The sequence below is a fragment of the Anolis carolinensis genome, chromosome 2 (genome assembly GCF_035594765.1).
Source record: "Anolis carolinensis isolate JA03-04 chromosome 2, rAnoCar3.1.pri, whole genome shotgun sequence".
NCBI classification, from domain to species: Eukaryota; Metazoa; Chordata; class Lepidosauria; order Squamata; family Dactyloidae; genus Anolis; species Anolis carolinensis.
Window position 1 is genome coordinate 57761752 of NC_085842.1, and position 17109 is coordinate 57778860.

Below are 17109 nucleotides of genomic sequence, written 5' to 3' on the forward strand. Positions count from 1 at the left end.
TGTGTGACTGTGGAGCACAACAAACAACTCCGCATATGTATGCTTGCCCACAATGTCCTGCCTCATGCACGGAGGAGGAGTTGCTTAAAGCTACTGACAATGCGGTTGCTGTTGCCTGTTTTTGGTCTAAAACTATTTAGTTGCTTGTGATTTCCTTTTTTTTTTCTTCATCATTTTAAAATGTATTTGTTATGCAATGCTTTTGACACGAAATAAAATAAAAAAACTCCTCTGTTTCACTAACTTTCACAACTGAAAAAAGCATAAGAAAATGGAAGCTAAACGAAAATCATACACTTTAGGAAATCGTTTTCATCAATAATAATGGAAGGGGAAGCAATTAATCTAGTGGAGCCTTTGTTTTTCTTTAATAAGCAGCCCTTCATTACACAAGAAAAAGTAGGAAGTGTCCTCATCTCCCACTAGTAACTTCAGCAGCTTTCTGGCTCTCCATCTCTATGATCCTGGAACTACCGCTTCACCAGCAATTGTAGAGCACCAGTCAATTGCCTCCACTTCTGAATATGTAAATATAATTAAGTTAAATATCCCAAAATTAACCAACTGCCAGCCACTGAACACAAAGAGCTTGCATGCAAAGAGAAACTGTCATACACATAGAACCACAGAATCACAGAAGAGTCATATCTTATATTTGTCCTTGTTGAAATTCATTTTGTTAGTTTTGGCCCACCTCTCTAATCTGTCATTTTGAATTCCTAGTCTTCTGGAGCATTAGCTATCCCTCCTAATTTGGTGTCATCTACAAACTTGGTAAGCATACCCTTTAAACCTTCATCCAAGCCATCAATAAAGATGTTAAACAGTACTGAGCCCAGGACCGAACCTGTTGGTCCTTCTTTCCAAAATGAAGTGGAACCATTGGTGAGTACCCTTTGGGTTTAGTTGCTTAACCAATTACAGATCCATTTAATAGTAGCATTACATAACCCACATTTGACTAGTTTGCTTGCAAGAAGGTCATGGGGGACTTTGTCGAAGGCCTTACTGAAATCAAGATATGCTACATCCACAGCATTCCCTGCATCTACTAAGTTTGTAACTCTATAGAAAAAAAAAAGCTAAGATTAGTCTGGCATAACTTGTTTTTGAGAAATCCATGCTGACTTTTAGTAATCACAGCATTTCCTTTCTAAGTGATTGCAGACTGCCTCCTTAATGACCTGTTCCAGAATCTTTCCTGGTATTGATGTCAAGCTGACTGGACGGTAATTGTTTGGGTCCTCTTTTTTTCCATTCTTGAAGACAGGGACAACATTTGCCCTCCTCCAGTCTGCTGGGACTTCTCCTGTTCTCCAAGAATTCTCAAAGATTATTGCTAGTGATTCTGAAGTGACTTCTGCTAGTTCCTTCAATACTCTTGGATGTAGTTCATCAGGAACTGGATACTTGAATTCATTTAGAGTAGGCAGGTATTACTGGACTACTTCTTATCTATTTTGGGTTGCCTATCCCCTATTACCTCATCTGCTCCATATTGCTCAGGTTAAACACCAATCTGCTTTTGGAAGAAGACTGAGGCAAAGGAGATGTTAAGCAGCTCTGCCTTTTCCTATCCCGTTAGAATTTCACCACCTTCTCCATGCAGAGGCCCTATAAACAATTTCTATTGTTCACCAACATAACAGATTATTTCAAGAAAAAATGGATCTGTAACAAAATAAAACTAAAGAGAAATAATAAATAAACAAGTTAAGATTATACTGATTTTAAAATGGTAGATAAGTGAACTGTGGGAAAGAGATACGTTTTTTGAAACAGCAATTTTTAAGTAAAATTTCAAGTAAACCCTTCCTACCTGATTTGGGATTTAAGGAATCACACTGTGAATTATACATGTGCACGAACTCTTGATGTCTTTTAATTAGCTGCTGCTTTGTTCCCTGGGTTGAAAGTCCATATTCCTTCATCTTTTTCTTCAGATCACGATCAGAAAGCAAATTGTACACCACTTTAGGCAAGAACTTCTTTGTGTGTCCACCACTGAATTTTTTAAAACCAGAGAGGGAGAAAATGTCAAAACAACCTGAAGACAACCAAACACACATCCACGCGTTTCCTACAAGATAGGAAATTATTTTTAAAAGCATCCTTATAAGAGTAGCTCAAATACATATGTTACAGGACCATGACTTCAAGCAGGTCAAGTTTTTAGTAGATAGGATTATGCCTGCAACTTTTCCTAACAAGGTCTAAGGATCACTTTGCCTTCAGGCATTCCCTTCATTGCTTTCAAATGAAAGTAAAAAAAAAATGGTGTCCTTGGCCCCAAATATATCATGTTGGTCCTTTTCTCCACCACACAAGAGGTCGTGCCTATTGCTCACATTGCTCACAACAACTCTATGAGGAATGTTATGCTGAACTTTATTCAAATAAAGCTTTTAAAATCTGTTTGCTTGTTCCATAGCATTATGAAATACCAGGGCTGAGTTGTCCTAAATGGCCTACCTATTAACAATATATAACACTGTTAGAAAGAAATGTATCAGTATGATTATGTGTATCCTCAAATATCATCAAGTAATAATGATTATTGTATATTTCAATTTCTTGAATCCTACTTTGTAATTTCAAAACATTACTGAAAGAGCAGAAAAAATACAAACAAAAATAATACACATGTATATCAAAAATATAAGTGTACAGAATTCAAAAACATCAGTATCAGGCATTTTTGTTTTGTTGCGTTCACGTCATTTTAAAGCACCATTATTTGAAAAATGATTTGTACAAAAAGCCAAGAGATGTGTCTCCTGAACTGAATTTCATTTACACTTCTTAAAAATCCCACCAAAGCAAATGCTAGACAAGTATATCAATTACAAGGCAAACCACATCACAGTTAATACAGATTCTGTTCTGCGGAGTAGATTTCATTCCAGATACCTAGAGCCACAGGGAGTGCCAGCCAAAGACTTTCCAATCCACAGCAAATTTCTAGGAAATAAAGAAATGGCTGTATATATTTTTCAAAGATGGGCATCTCTACTATGCCAAAAAAGACAAAAAAAATTACTCTACTCTCCAAACTTGTGAAGGATAAAGTGAGGGGGAGAAATAAAGCAATATGGGAGAGCCTTTAAGACTAACTGATTTTTGTTTTAACAAGAGCTTTAAGTGAGCTGAGCCAATTTGCTACAGAAATATCTTCCACAACTTTGGTACCACCACAAAAATGACCTTTCACTTAATGCCCTTTGATGGGACACAAAGACACAAAACCAAGTACAGTAGAGTCTCACTTATCCAAGCTAAACGAGCCGGCAGAACCTTGGATAAGCAAATATCTTGGATAATAAGGAGGGATTAAGGAAAAGCCTATTAAACATCAAATTAGGTTATGATTTTACAAATTAAGCACCAAAGCATCATGTTATACAACAAATTTGACAGAAAAAGTCGTTCAATATGCAGTAATGTTATGTTGTAATTACTGTATTTATGAATTTAGCACCAAAATATCATGATATATTGAAAACATTGACTACAAAAATGCCTTGGATAATCCAGAACCTTGGATAAGCAAGTCTTGGATAAGCCACACACTATACCCTGTTTCCCTGAAAATAAGACATCCCCAGAAAATAAGACCTAGTAGAAGTTTTGTTGAATTGCTAAATATAAGGCCTCCCCCGAAAGTAACACCTAGCAAAGTTTTTGTTTGGAAGCATGCAGGATTGGTAAATGTACATACCATAGATTGTTGTACATAGAAATAAAGGTAGTAACAAGAAATAATAATAATAATAATAATAATAATAATAATAATAATAATATAATAACTTTATTCTTGTATCCCACCTCCATCTCCCAGAAGCGACTCAGGGCAGCTTACACAGGGACAAGCCCAACAACAACATAAATTTACATACGAACGGAAATTTAAAACAGTAATTTAAAAACAGTCTAGCAATAAAATATAATATAGAAATTCTCGAAAGGGTTCACAGTTTGGTTATGCTGGTTTGTGATGACAACTACTGTACAATAGATAATAAATTTTCATTTTTTAAAAATGCAACCATAAATGTCAATTCTTCTTTGTGGAAAAATAAGACATCCCCTGAAAATAAGACCTAGCGCATCTTTGGGAGCAAAAATTAATATAAGACACTGTCTTATTTTCGGGGAAACAGGGTATTAAACATGGTTTGTCTGATTATATTGATTTAGGTTATTAATGTTATACTCAATTCACTGATATCAGATTTAATTTGATGTTAGGTTTTTAACGCTGTATTCATTTGTGGGGTCTTGTTGGGATTTTATGCCAATATTTATCTGTATTTGAAGGCATTGAATGTATGCCGTTGTTTCTTGGAATCCAACCTGAGTCCCTTCGGGGAGATAGGGCGGAATAGAAATAAAGTTTTTATTATTATTGGAGCTGGTGATCTGATTTTGTTTTTTCTGTAAACTTGCTACTTATAATAAAATGCTAACATTATTTTTAAAAGTTACAAGTGCATAATCTTCTAACCAATGTACACAAAATTACAAAAACATAAGCACACAGACCTCTATATGAAAAAATATATACCAAAATGCCAACACACTTGTTAGAAGTCTAAATCAGTGTCAGACACCACAAATATATCTTATCCACAAAGTACTAATTGAGGGGTTGTATATTATTATGTTGTTTACACATAATAAGATTAATCACAGCAATTAAAAGTAATCTTTATTCATACCTTTACTAATAAGTGTTACCATAATAGAAAACAAAAATTCAATTTAAAATGAAATCTGCCATTTACAAAGCAGAGCTCTCCAAATGTTGATAATATGTGCCATGGGAATTGACTTGTATGCTACTCTTCTGTGACTTCCAGCTGTGACTATGGTTTATCCAATACACACACATTTGTTTTCAGTTTCAAGAGCTATCAATTGAAAAAAAATTGGTTACAAAATGCTGTGAAATAGCTGACTTACAGCCACAAACATTTGTACAGATATTAATTATGAATAAAAGATTTAAATGAAATGCATACAAATATAATATTTAAACATCAGGTCAATTGACATAATAAAATAAAGACTCATATTTTATTGAATCCACCATGTATTCTTCTACTCTTTGCATTTAAAGCATTTTTATCGTATTGGACATTTAAAAGATTGTACACCATCTTGGATCCAATGTCAGGAAAAAAAATGGGATAAGTGATTGATAGATAAGAGTGCTCTCCACTTTGTACTGATTCATTCTGATAATCTATCAAATGAAGTTTAGCTCATTCCCTTGTATTTTAATGAATTGCTATTAATAAACTGGTCAAATCATATGACTCAGTAAGGACACCAGCATACCATGTTTTCTCCAGTTGCTTTCGCCACCCACCCCTTGTGTTATAAAGTTCTGTCCTGGGTTCTTATATAAACAATAATGAAGCACAGCTGACTGACTGCGGGACACACGTGTATCCAGTTCAAATCATACTGAAACATAGGTCCCTTCCACACTGCCATAAATACTCCAGATTATCTGCTTTGAAATGGATTATATGGCAGTGTAGACTCATATAATCCAGTTCAAAGAAGATAATCTGGATTTCTGCTTGTACAATATGGATTATATTGCAGTAAAGAAGGGCTCCTAGTTTGTACTAACCATGATGTCAGTCTCACCATAATATATTGCGCTTTCAGATCAGATGTTGTCGAATTTACTCTCCCATGTTTGTGGCTTGGGCAGTAGGGTTGAAGGAACCCTTTTCTCAATATGTGGAGACAAAGGCCCCTTCTACACTGCCATATAATCCAGATTATCAAAGCAAATAATCCACATTATCTGCTTTGAACTAGATTATATCAGTCTACACTCCCACATAATCCAGTTCAAGCAGATAATCTAGATTTTCTATGGCAGTGTAAAAGGGGCCTAAGTGCTAAAGAAAAACAGTACAGATTCTTTGATCTTTACTGGCAAGCATCTGCTGCAGGTCTGATACCAAAAAAATGTTCCTAGTACTCTCTGGGATCTTTATGGACTACCCCCACCCCAACCCCCCCCCCCACCATAAACAACAAAAATGCTATTTTAAAATCATATACTGCCCATGCTGAATGGGAAACTAGAAAAAATTGCATTCCTCACAGAGGAGCAAAACATGCTAACAGCTACTGAAATAAATAAAGTAAAACACATTGCCAAGGTCATGTTTAATAACCCACAGTAGCTAAATATTTTTGAGACAAAAATCTTCTCCGGGATTCTTTTTAAATTGAATGATGCCTTGATAAAAATAAACCCAGTTACACACATTTCTAAGCATTCCTGAAGGAAAACACACCCCAGCCACATACATCTGCAACTGATAACAACAATCAACAAATCCTCAAAAAGCTGTCAAAACAAAAATGCTAACACCTGTTCAGAGCGCTAGGAAAAATCCTTTGTGGAAATAAGGCAACTTCCACATGTTTATCATTGCCTTTCCAAGGCAAAGGACAAACCAACATTCAATCAGCTATGACATTTTGCTAACACTAAAAGCATAAAGCAGAAGGGAAAGCAGGAAAGACTAAGTCTACCAGTATCAAGAAGCAATTGAATGTATCACAAAGCGCAGTAGCATCACAAACCAGAGCTTGAAAACATTCAAATCCCCTCAGCCAATATGGTCCCCACCTATGCTGCCTGGGGCAGTTTATAAGTTGTATTCCAAACTGTAACCTTACAAACCTTTTAATTCAGGACAAACTTATTTACTACATTCCCTATGATTGCAACAAACAATGGAAACCAACTTTAAAACCAGTTAGCACAGTTGTATCATTCAAATCTATGAATAGAAATACACAGAACTACTGTGAGGAAAGAATCTTTGCTTTGTAGATCTTTTGATTCAGCTGATGTCTCTGCTACCAGAAGTCATTCTTACCAATTCTCACTTACCTTATCAACCCTGTAAATCTGTTCCAGAGGGGTGAGAGACCCTTCAGAACAATGTTGACATTGTTGGGAGGTGAAAGGAAAGGGAAGATACCAAACCCAAACATGAACCCATCTTTCTTCTCTATCAGGAGGAACACCGGCTGAATTCAAAAGCTCCTCCACAAATAGGACTCCTTCCACTGATACAGACTATATCGCCTATGTTTCTTGGATCCTGAGCCAATGCAGTTTCAGGAATGATTAAGAATTCCTTTCCTGATACTCTACTCCATGCAGCCTTACAAATCCTGGAGGCCACAAGAAATGAAATATGACTAACTGCAGCACATAGCCTGTAGGAAAAAGTCCTCTGGGTGATATTCGCTAGTCGAGTTCTGGGTGGTTGGAGTAAACACCCCCCAGAGGACCTCAGTGTCCTAAGGGAGAGATCATGAGGCAGAATGCATAAAGCACATTGTGATAAGTTCATAAAGTTATTGTGTAAACAAGCAATATGGACACAAACCATGTAGAACTTTAAAGGTTGTAGAACTTTAAAAGTCTTTAAAGAACTTTAAACCAACATTTTGTACTTTGCCCAGAAACTCACTGGCAACCAGTGGAATTACTGTAGCATGCTTTTGTTTAAATATGGCTTGCCCTTTTGTTCAGAATAACCATCTCTGGCTAGTATTGACTATGGTTAATTAAAAATAACCAAATTCAAAACACAGTTGTGGAGCTGGCTTGTTTCAACCAGAGATGGACAACATTTGAACTCTTGGATGCCATTGGACTGAACCTACCATCATCCTTCCATCATTGTGTTTGCTGCAAAACCAGCAATAGCTAAAAGACAATAAGTTATCCATCTCTGGCTTAAATTAAACATGGCAATATTAATCACAACTTCAGATTCAGATAATATAGTACCACCTCGCTATCCATAGGGATACATTCCTAAAGTTATCGTGAAAACACAATACCAGGGATTATAGCGAACCCTATTGAAATGAAGTCACCATAGAGTGGCCCTAGAGGACCTAGAAAATTCATAGAGTTGTCCCCTGTAAGAATTTGTTACCATCTCCCAGGTTGACTCTATGGTAACATCCGATGTAAGCATAGCACAGAATCACTCGAACATTCCTAGATAAGACAAATTTTCTTGGATGAGAGTAAGTGAAACCACAAATACTAGTCCTGCAGGTGCAGGACTACAGCAAACCAAGGTTATTTAAAAGCAGAAGCTTCCAAATTGCTTCCTCTGGCTGCACAGGACAAGGAATGTGTAAATCTGAGACTCGAGGTATCATATTCCTGTTCATGTATATTGTGCTGAACTATGACTTAGCATGATCTGCAAATGCAGTAAAATAAATCACTGTGTCCATGTGCCTGTACTCCCTAACTAACTTGACTAATTTAACACTAGGTCATCTTCTGCTATACAAATGTGTTCAATCCCTTCTGCTCTATTATTTATTTATCAGTTATAAGATTTATGAATCAGTCTTCTGCCATGGGCACTCAAAGCAATTTACAACAAATGCCACTGATGACATTCCCTAGCAACAAGCTTAGGCTCCACAGACAACCTGCATGTTTTATTAAATAAATAAAAAAATCCTTGACATTGTTCATTCTGTTTGTGTGCTGCCTATTTATATTTCCCTAGAAGCCTTCTGTTCTTTCACACGGTAAGACAGGATAAACCACTCTGGTCTATTCATAACACAACTCAATTCATGTTTCCTCAAACTACTTAAATCACTATAAACTCTTTCTGAGGAAGATAATAATTTTAAGACTCTCTCAATCACATTAGAATAAATAAACTCATCTCAACCTATGCCTTTGCCCAAAACCTCATGTTTGCATATCCTAGGATAGTCATGGTAAGCTGGAAATGACTTGAAAGTACATAACTCATGGAGAAAGCTGTTTAGAAGGTTGCTTAGGAGATTTCCAATTACATGCTTACATGACTTCACTGCTGCATAGTTTAATAAGGTCTTCATCTAGGATCATTAGGTTCAAAATAATGACGCACTAAAGCCTTTACAATTACTTCTTGCCTAATGACGGGAAATACTTAACTGCAATCAGCGATATGATTCCCAAAATTGTGGCCTTCAGATATTTTGACCAAAGGTAAAAATCTGAATCAACCTGTCAACACCCCTCCTAACAATGCTGCCTACAGTTTGAACATACAAGGTGAAACACTGCTGTGATGGTGTTGATCTGTACTGAAAAGGTGTGGAGGGAAAAACAAACACAAATTCAGGAAGGAGTTTTCCAATTCGCACCCTCCCTAAAGTTTATGGAATATTTTATTTTAGAACAGTGGTTCTCAACCTGTGGGTCCCCAGATGTTTTGACCTTCAACTCCCAGAAATCCTAACAGTTGGTAAACTGGCTGGGATTTCTGGGAGTTGTAGGCCGAAACACCTGGGGATCCACAGGTTGAGAACCACTGTTTTAGAATGATGATTACAATTCTTGAGACAAGGTAGTTACATATTTTTGACTTCCCATGCTATGTCTAAAGAATGTACAACAGTCTCAGTTTGGTCATCTTGGCTTCTAAACAGAATTCAGGCTTGATTTGTTCTAGAAACCATTTGTTTGTCTTTTCAGCAGTACACGGCATTTGCAGAACTCTTCTCCAGCACCACATTTCAAATTACATGATTTTCTTCCTATCAGCCTTCTTCACTGTCCAGTTTTCCTGCCCCACAAAATTTCTAAAAACTACTGTATTTAAGAGGAAGATTCTATACAGCATCAAAATATTGCAATTCCTGGTTTTGGTTTCCTTTTCTCAGTTCTTCTGTTGTTTTTTTTAAAAAAAAGATTGAGAATGAACTGTGTTCTGATTACTTGGCATATAAAGAACCAGTGGAAATAAAATAATATGATTTCTTTCATTACAGTTGATAGTGTTTTTTGTCAGCACCTTCAACTGGCATAGTCAAAGAGGTTCTTTAGACCACAACCATTTCTCTGTAATTCCATTTGTAATGAAGAAATAAAATTGTAAAACTAAATTCAATTTGTAACTATATTCTGAATAAACTGCACTTTCATTTAAAACCAAGTGATATATCTTATATATTTTATGTTCCTAAAATTACTTAAAGTTTTCATATGAAAAGGTATTGGGAGGGAGAAATCCATGTTTTTCCCATGAAATTTTCAAAAAAAGTACCTTTCTTACTAAACTTCCTTTAAATTTGTATTGATTGATAAAGAGAAAAAGCCAATCGCTTTCTTCCAAAGCTTCATCTAGATCATTCTTCCAAGCCTATACCTAGGATGTTGCACCATAACGGCATTTGCAGGATTTGTGAGGAAATGATCCATTTATTTTAGTTATTTAATTTCTATCCTGTCTTACTCCCAACATGGGATTTGGAGAAAATACTGGATTTATGAAGGATTTAAAAAGAAGAGAGTAGGTACATAACTAATCGTTTTATGATAGTCTAGCTAAGAAAGGGACACAGCTTCAGATTCTGAAGCAAAGTAAATGAAATCATTTGACTTTTTAAAATGGCTATATAAGAGACTATCCCATTTACCTAATAAATAAAAACAATCCTGAAGAAATTGAACAGCAGTTTTTTTCTGGATACTACATTTATTTACCCCACTTTTATTGTGTGAATCTTGAATTCTGTTCACAGTCTATAAGAGCAAGCAGATGGCTCAGTGATGGTACATAACAAACTCATGGCATCAAGCTTGGCAACATTCACTAGAATTCACTCACTCACGTATTTTACCTTCGGAGACTCTCTTTCTTCTCATCTCGTGTCAAGCAGTTGTCAAGGTGCTTATTTATTAGCATTTCTTGCACAGCAACACCACAAACAGGACACTCCACTGAAATATTTTTAAAAAAACATTCATATCAACATCAAATACTTAAAAGAATGCATGTTAATTAAACCAAACAAATATACTAAGTATTGCCTAGCATGCAAGACTTCTAAAGAGATTCTTCCCAAATAACATAAATACGACTGCTTTATTTATCCCACAAAAAGCCTGTTTCCATTGAAATACAGGGAGGCATATAAATACACATCCTACCATCAACATCTTTAAAAAAATCAAGTTCCTCTTTTTTCTCTCCCTCTATAGAGAGCAGGAGTGAGGAAACATCTTTTAAAAATGGAAATTGAATGGTGCAATGTGTACTTAGAAGTCTGCATAAATTTCAGTAAAATTGGCCCCTTTGGGGATAAACAAGGAAATCCTTTGGGAATCAATAAGGATACTTTTCTTCATATTGATGTCCCTAGAGCAACGTTCTCCTACAATGAATGCAAATATTTGGGCTATTTGGGATTAAAACTGGCAACAGGAATACATTTTACTCTAGACCTTCCACTGCATGTAGTTGCATTCTTCTTCCCCCAAGAAGAACAACACTTCAGTACCATCAGTATAAAACAAAATAAACTGTTGATTCTAAAAAAAAAACCTGACATTATCCTTCACATGGCCAAATTTCTACATCACAATTCCTCAATTCACTTCCATCGAAGTCAAGACACAATTTGCAGTGCAGAAGCAGACATGAAAAATCTGCTAAACTCTTTTCGCCCAGGCTACTTTATTATTTCTTTGTTTTATTTCATCATTTGAATTTTACCCCAGTTTTTTCTCAGAACTGGAATGGCTCATAACAGAATTAAAACAGCTGAAGATAAAAGCAGACAAAACAGTTATAAAGTAATACAAGAATTAAGCAAATTATAGTATACCGCTACTGAATGAAAAAGGTAGTTTAAAAATACATTTATCATTCCACATTCTGCAGATTTGATTATTCAGGACTTAATTAAAAATGTTCTCCCTAGGAATCTCTAGGTCAGGGAAACCCAAACAAAGATCTGTGGGCTGGATGCGGCCCTCCAAGGTCATTTATCTGGCTCCCACCCTAAACTTCAAGTCTGAAATGAAGGCACACAACAACAACAGTCTTAATTAACTTGACTATCGCATCAGCCAAAAGCAGACCCATACTTCTCATGGAAATACTGGTAAGTTTATGTTGATTAAAATTGAATAACAATAAAATATAATAAAAAATTATTTAAATATTGTATAGTCCTTTTTTTTGCACTATAAATAAGAAATGCAAAGTTTACATTTTTTTTTCTTTTCAAACTATAATCTGCCACCCCAACAGTCTGAGGGACCATGAACCAGCCCTCTGCTCAAAATGTTTGAGGAACCCTTCTATAGGAGCTCCAGTGTCGCTCCATGGTCACTCCTCCATTCATGCTGGAGGACCTAGAGCAGGGGTCCCCAAACTAAGGCCCGGGGGCCGGATGCGGCCCTCCAAGGTCATTTACCTGGCCCCCGCCCTCAGTTTTATAATATAATATTTTAATATCAGTTTTAATAATATAATATATTGTATATACATATAATATTGATAATAATCTTATGTTATACAATATAATACTAATAGTAATACCATATAATAATATTAATTATATGTTATATATTACATATTATATAATAGTATAGTGGTATAGTTCAATATAGTAATATATAATGCTAATATTGTGTTATGCTAATAATATAATATATTGTATGTACATACAGCTGCTCTGAGTCCCCTTCGGGGTGAGAAGGGTGGGATATAAATGTAGTAAATAAATGCAGTAAATAAATAAATAATTTTAGACTTAGGCTCAGCCAAAGTCTGACATGACTTGAAGGCACACAACAACAACAACAATCCTAATTAACTTGACTATCTCATTGGCCAGTAGCAGGCCCACACTTTTCATTGAAATCCTAATAGGATTATGTTGGTTAAAATTGTTTTCATTTTTAAATATTGTATTGTTCTTTCGTTGTTGTCGTTGTTGCACTACAAATAAGACATGTGCAGTATGCATAGGAATTTCTTTGTAAATTTTTTTCAAATGGTAATTTGGCCCCTCAACAGTCTGAAAGATTGTGGACCGGCCCTCTGCTTAAAAAGTTTGGGGACCCCTGACCTAGAGATTTCTAGAGATAACACTTCTCTTACTTAGGAGATCCCTCGTAGTTCGAGGACGATTGTCTTCCATCTGTGGGGTCTTGGGGGTGGGTTCTTAGGTGGCTGAAGAGACCTATTATTGATCTGCATGTTCTCCCGCTTGACGCGCCTTCCTCTTGGCACGTTTCTCCCTTAAGCCCTCCATTTGTGCCTCTTCAAACTCTGCAGCACTGCTGGTCACAGCTGACCTCCAATTAGAACGCTCAAGGGCCAGGGCTTCCCAGTTGTCAGTGTCTATGCCGCAGTTTTTAAGCCCATCTTTAAATCTCATTTCCTGCCCACCAACATTACGTTTCCCATTCTTGAGTTTGGAGTAGAGTAACTGCTTTGGGAGACTGTGATCGGGCATTCAGACAACATGGCCAGTCCAGCGGAGTTGATGACGTAGGTGCATCGCTTCAATGCTGGTGGTCTTTGCTTCTTCCAGCACGCTGACACTTCTCTAGGTGCTTCTAGGTCCTCCAATGAGATTCTATGTTCAGCTTCCAGCAGAAGTTGGCCACAGAGTCAAGATGGAACACCCAGAAATTCCTAGAGAGATATAAAGAAGTCTGTACCTCCACACTCCTCCCACCTTTGCTAATATTAGACCAGAGCTTTATGTCGTGACACATTAGTATGTCGGCTGCTTTGTGCACGTTTGTCGCGTGAATGAAACAAGAAACGTCTTAATCTATGTAAAACACGCAATAATTCATATATGTAAATATCTAAGTGAAAGCTTTTCATGAGATATGCTGCATGTCCCATAATTCCATCATTATCTCTTATAAGGGGTTGGTTTAACACCCGGTTTGCTAGTAAACTAAATTACTGTGTCTACAAAGTGTGTCACTAATGAAATGTTTTGGAAAGCTCTGTATTAGACACATACGCTATACTTTCTGCCTTTAATCAAGAGTTAAGAAGCAGAAATTGCTGATGTGATTGATGACAAGTATAATTCTTAGGTAAAACTTTATTAAAGATAAGGGCCAATTTGCTCAAGACAACCAGACATGTTTCCTTTATAATTATTTTAACATGTTGTCCCTGGATTTGGGAGATTCATAAGACTTTCTTGGGCAGAAATGTGGCCAATGCAATGCAAGTACAAGAAGAAATACTTCCCTTGAGACTTTAAAAGGAAAAATAGTATGTATGTACCATGGTAATGATTCACTGGGGGAATTTCTGCCATTCTACTATGTGTCCCAGCTTTTAGGTTCCAGTGTTTACCTTGGATCCATGAAGGAGAAAGAGCAAAAATGGCAAGTATAAAGGAAGGAGAATGAGAAACATTTTCACGTCTCTTCTTGGTATTGCAGATGGGGAAGGAGGTTGGATATCTATATTTCATGGCCATGGAGTGATTTTTAAAATGACTGAAACCATCATTACCAATTCAAGGTATTCTGAAATCTGAAGCCCTGTAAAACTTATATAGAGACCATTGCAGGGGAAAAGATCAGCATATATCATATTCATCTAAGGAACAATATGTTGTTTCAAAACCAGTTAGTTCCAATGATATATTCCAAATCAAACATAAGCAAGCCAAATCGATGAAGTGATGTATAAACAACCCTATAAAGACTATCATTACATTTTCTCATTCATTTTTCAATTCTCTTTCTTCCTTCATATTAGAGTAGCCATTAAAGGGGCAAATAAATTTCTACAGGAACAACAATATTTTATGATGAATACAGAAGTTCTATCTGCTTAAAAATTCAGCTCAGAATTATATTACATTTATTTATTTATTCATATCCTGATTTTTTTTCTCAACCCAGGATTCATTACACTACAATATATTCTACTGCCAATAGAATTAAAAGCAGTTAAAATTATGACTGTTAAAAAGAAAATAAATATAGTTGACAGAACTTCACTGTTCTTTTGAACTAAAGGGGGTTTAAATTGCAAAACCAATTATCTAGGATTCCTTCAAGATCTATTTTAAAACTGAAAACGGATCATCTGAAAAACAAATGCAGAAGGATATTTTTAACTTTCATCACCTGATAGGTATCTTACTACAATTATTAAAGACTTTCAACAAATGGTATGTGACACTGTGCAAGAATCCCAATACAGCATCAATAATTTTATCCCAATACATTCAATTGACATTTCTGTCAGACAGGAATGTTTTCCCCTCACCGCTCCTGGTGATATTAGGTTGAAATAGGTAAGACATCTGCTTCTTCATTAAGAGATAAGTGTTTGGATTTTATATTCTATTAATCAACACTTATAATTCAGGGACTGCCAGCAATGAAAATGTTTAGCTTAAAGTCAAAGGTTTAAATGTTTAATAATTTGAAAGTAATCTAAATTTCTTTCCCAATTTGATATTTTTCACTAAATTCAGATGCTCTTACTGGAATTCACTTGGTTAATCCCAATTTGAGTAGACTTATTCAGTCAGTTATTGAATGATGAATCAACACATAAGGAAACCAGATTGATTTGACAGACATACTCTAGTCAAGATTAACTAACAGAATTTAGGTCATTAACTATAATGTAAGTTACTGTATATACTCGAGTATAAGACGACCCCAATATAAGCCAAGGCACACAATTTTACCACAAAAAAACTGGGAAAACGTATTGACTCGAGTATAAGCCGAGGGTGAGAAATGCAGCAGCTACTGATAAAATTTAAATTGTTTAAAAAATTGGCACTTTTTTCTGGACACCAATAAGATATTTGAAATTCTCTGTATACCCACAGGCTTAACATTCAAGGACATTCATACTGAGATTTTAACAAGCCGCCTTGGTGCCTGAAGTGATCTGATAAATAGGGACCAAGAGCAGGCAGGAGAGACTCTAAGACAGTGGTTCTCAACCTGTGGGTCCCCAAATGTTTTGGCCTTCAACTCCCAGAAATCCTAACAGCTGGTAAACTGGCTGGGATTTCTGGGAGTTGTAGGCCAAAACACCTGGAGACCCAAAGAGTCCTTCCACCCAGCCATATAACCCAGAATATCAAGGCAGATAATCCACAATATCTGCTTTGAACTGGGATATAGGGCAGTGTGGACTCAGATGACCCAGTTCAAAGCAGATATTGTGGGTTATTCCACCTTGATATTCTGGGTTATATGGCTGTGTGGAAGAGCCCTGAGGGACCTTAGGAATCCATAGGAATCAAAAGGCCACCGAAAGGGAAGGGATTACCAGCTTTGGCTCACCCCTCTTGCGCACCTCTCGCGTTGGTATGCATGTTTTTCTCGAGCACAGAAAGACGAGTAGGGAGATAGGCATGTACGCGCGCAATGAAAGGAAGATTTATGGAGACACATGAGGCCTCCCTCCTCTATCCGCATACACTTCCCTTGCTCCTGCTTTCGCCACGTGCGCATGTGCGTGCGTGCGCGGGGCAGGCAGGAAGCTGCTGATCTCCAGTGAAACCCAGTTGCAGGAGTGCCCTTGGATTCCTGCTTGTCTCAAAAACTTTTGCTGTTTTCGCCACGTGTGGGACAAGCAGGAATCCAAGAGTACTGCAACTGGGTTTCACTGGAGATCAGCAGCTTCCTGCCTGCCCCGCCTGCGCGAAAAACATGCATAGCAACATGAGAGGTGCTCAAGAGGGTGAGCCAAAGCCAGTAATCCCTTCCCTTTCCGTGGCCTTTTGAATCCTATGGAAAAGGCTGCCGCTCCTTCCCCAGACTCCCCCCTCCGGCTTTGCTGCCTTCTCCAGGTACATGTACACTGCCAGTTAACGCAGTTTGATAGCAATTGAACTGTCATGAGTGCTGGGTTGGTGTGCGGAGAGGTGAGGGTCCTGGTGGGGGCTTAAACAAGGGCTTTTTTCAGCTCCACGCCTTTCCACCTGGACCCTGTCTCAAATATAAGCCGAGGGGGACTTTTTCAGCCTTTAAAAAGGGCTGAAAAACTCGGCTTATATTTGAGTATATACAGTATTATGTTAAGTCCCCATACAAGTTAAGTCTCCATACAAGGCAACCTAAAAGCAATACTGTATTATTCACAGAACACCAAAAATATTAAATCTTTCACCAAGGTTGTTTTTCATACTACGGTAGAGTCTCACTTATCCCACATAAACGGGCTGGAAGAACGTTGGATAAGCAAAAATGTTGTATAATAAGGAGGAATTAATGAAAAGCCTATTAAA

The 17109-nt window shown here is 36.8% G+C and overlaps 1 protein-coding gene across 5 annotated transcripts in view; it reads right to left on the reverse strand.

The window, feature by feature from the left end:
- The window catches only part of rad18 (RAD18 E3 ubiquitin protein ligase), a 154768-nt gene that overhangs the window by 104318 nt on the left and 33341 nt on the right, over positions 1–17109 (reverse strand). For all 5 annotated transcript variants that reach the window (XR_010002558.1, XR_010002559.1, XM_062969758.1 and 2 more), the window contains exons 6-7: positions 10699–10798; positions 1820–2004 (exon numbers count right to left, since the gene is read on the reverse strand). Coding sequence is in view for 3 of the 5 variants with exons in the window: in XM_062969758.1 (XP_062825828.1) it covers positions 1820–2004; positions 10699–10798 (285 nt within the window). In the remaining 2 variants the exon portion in view is untranslated. The remainder of the gene's footprint in view (positions 1–1819; positions 2005–10698; positions 10799–17109) is intronic.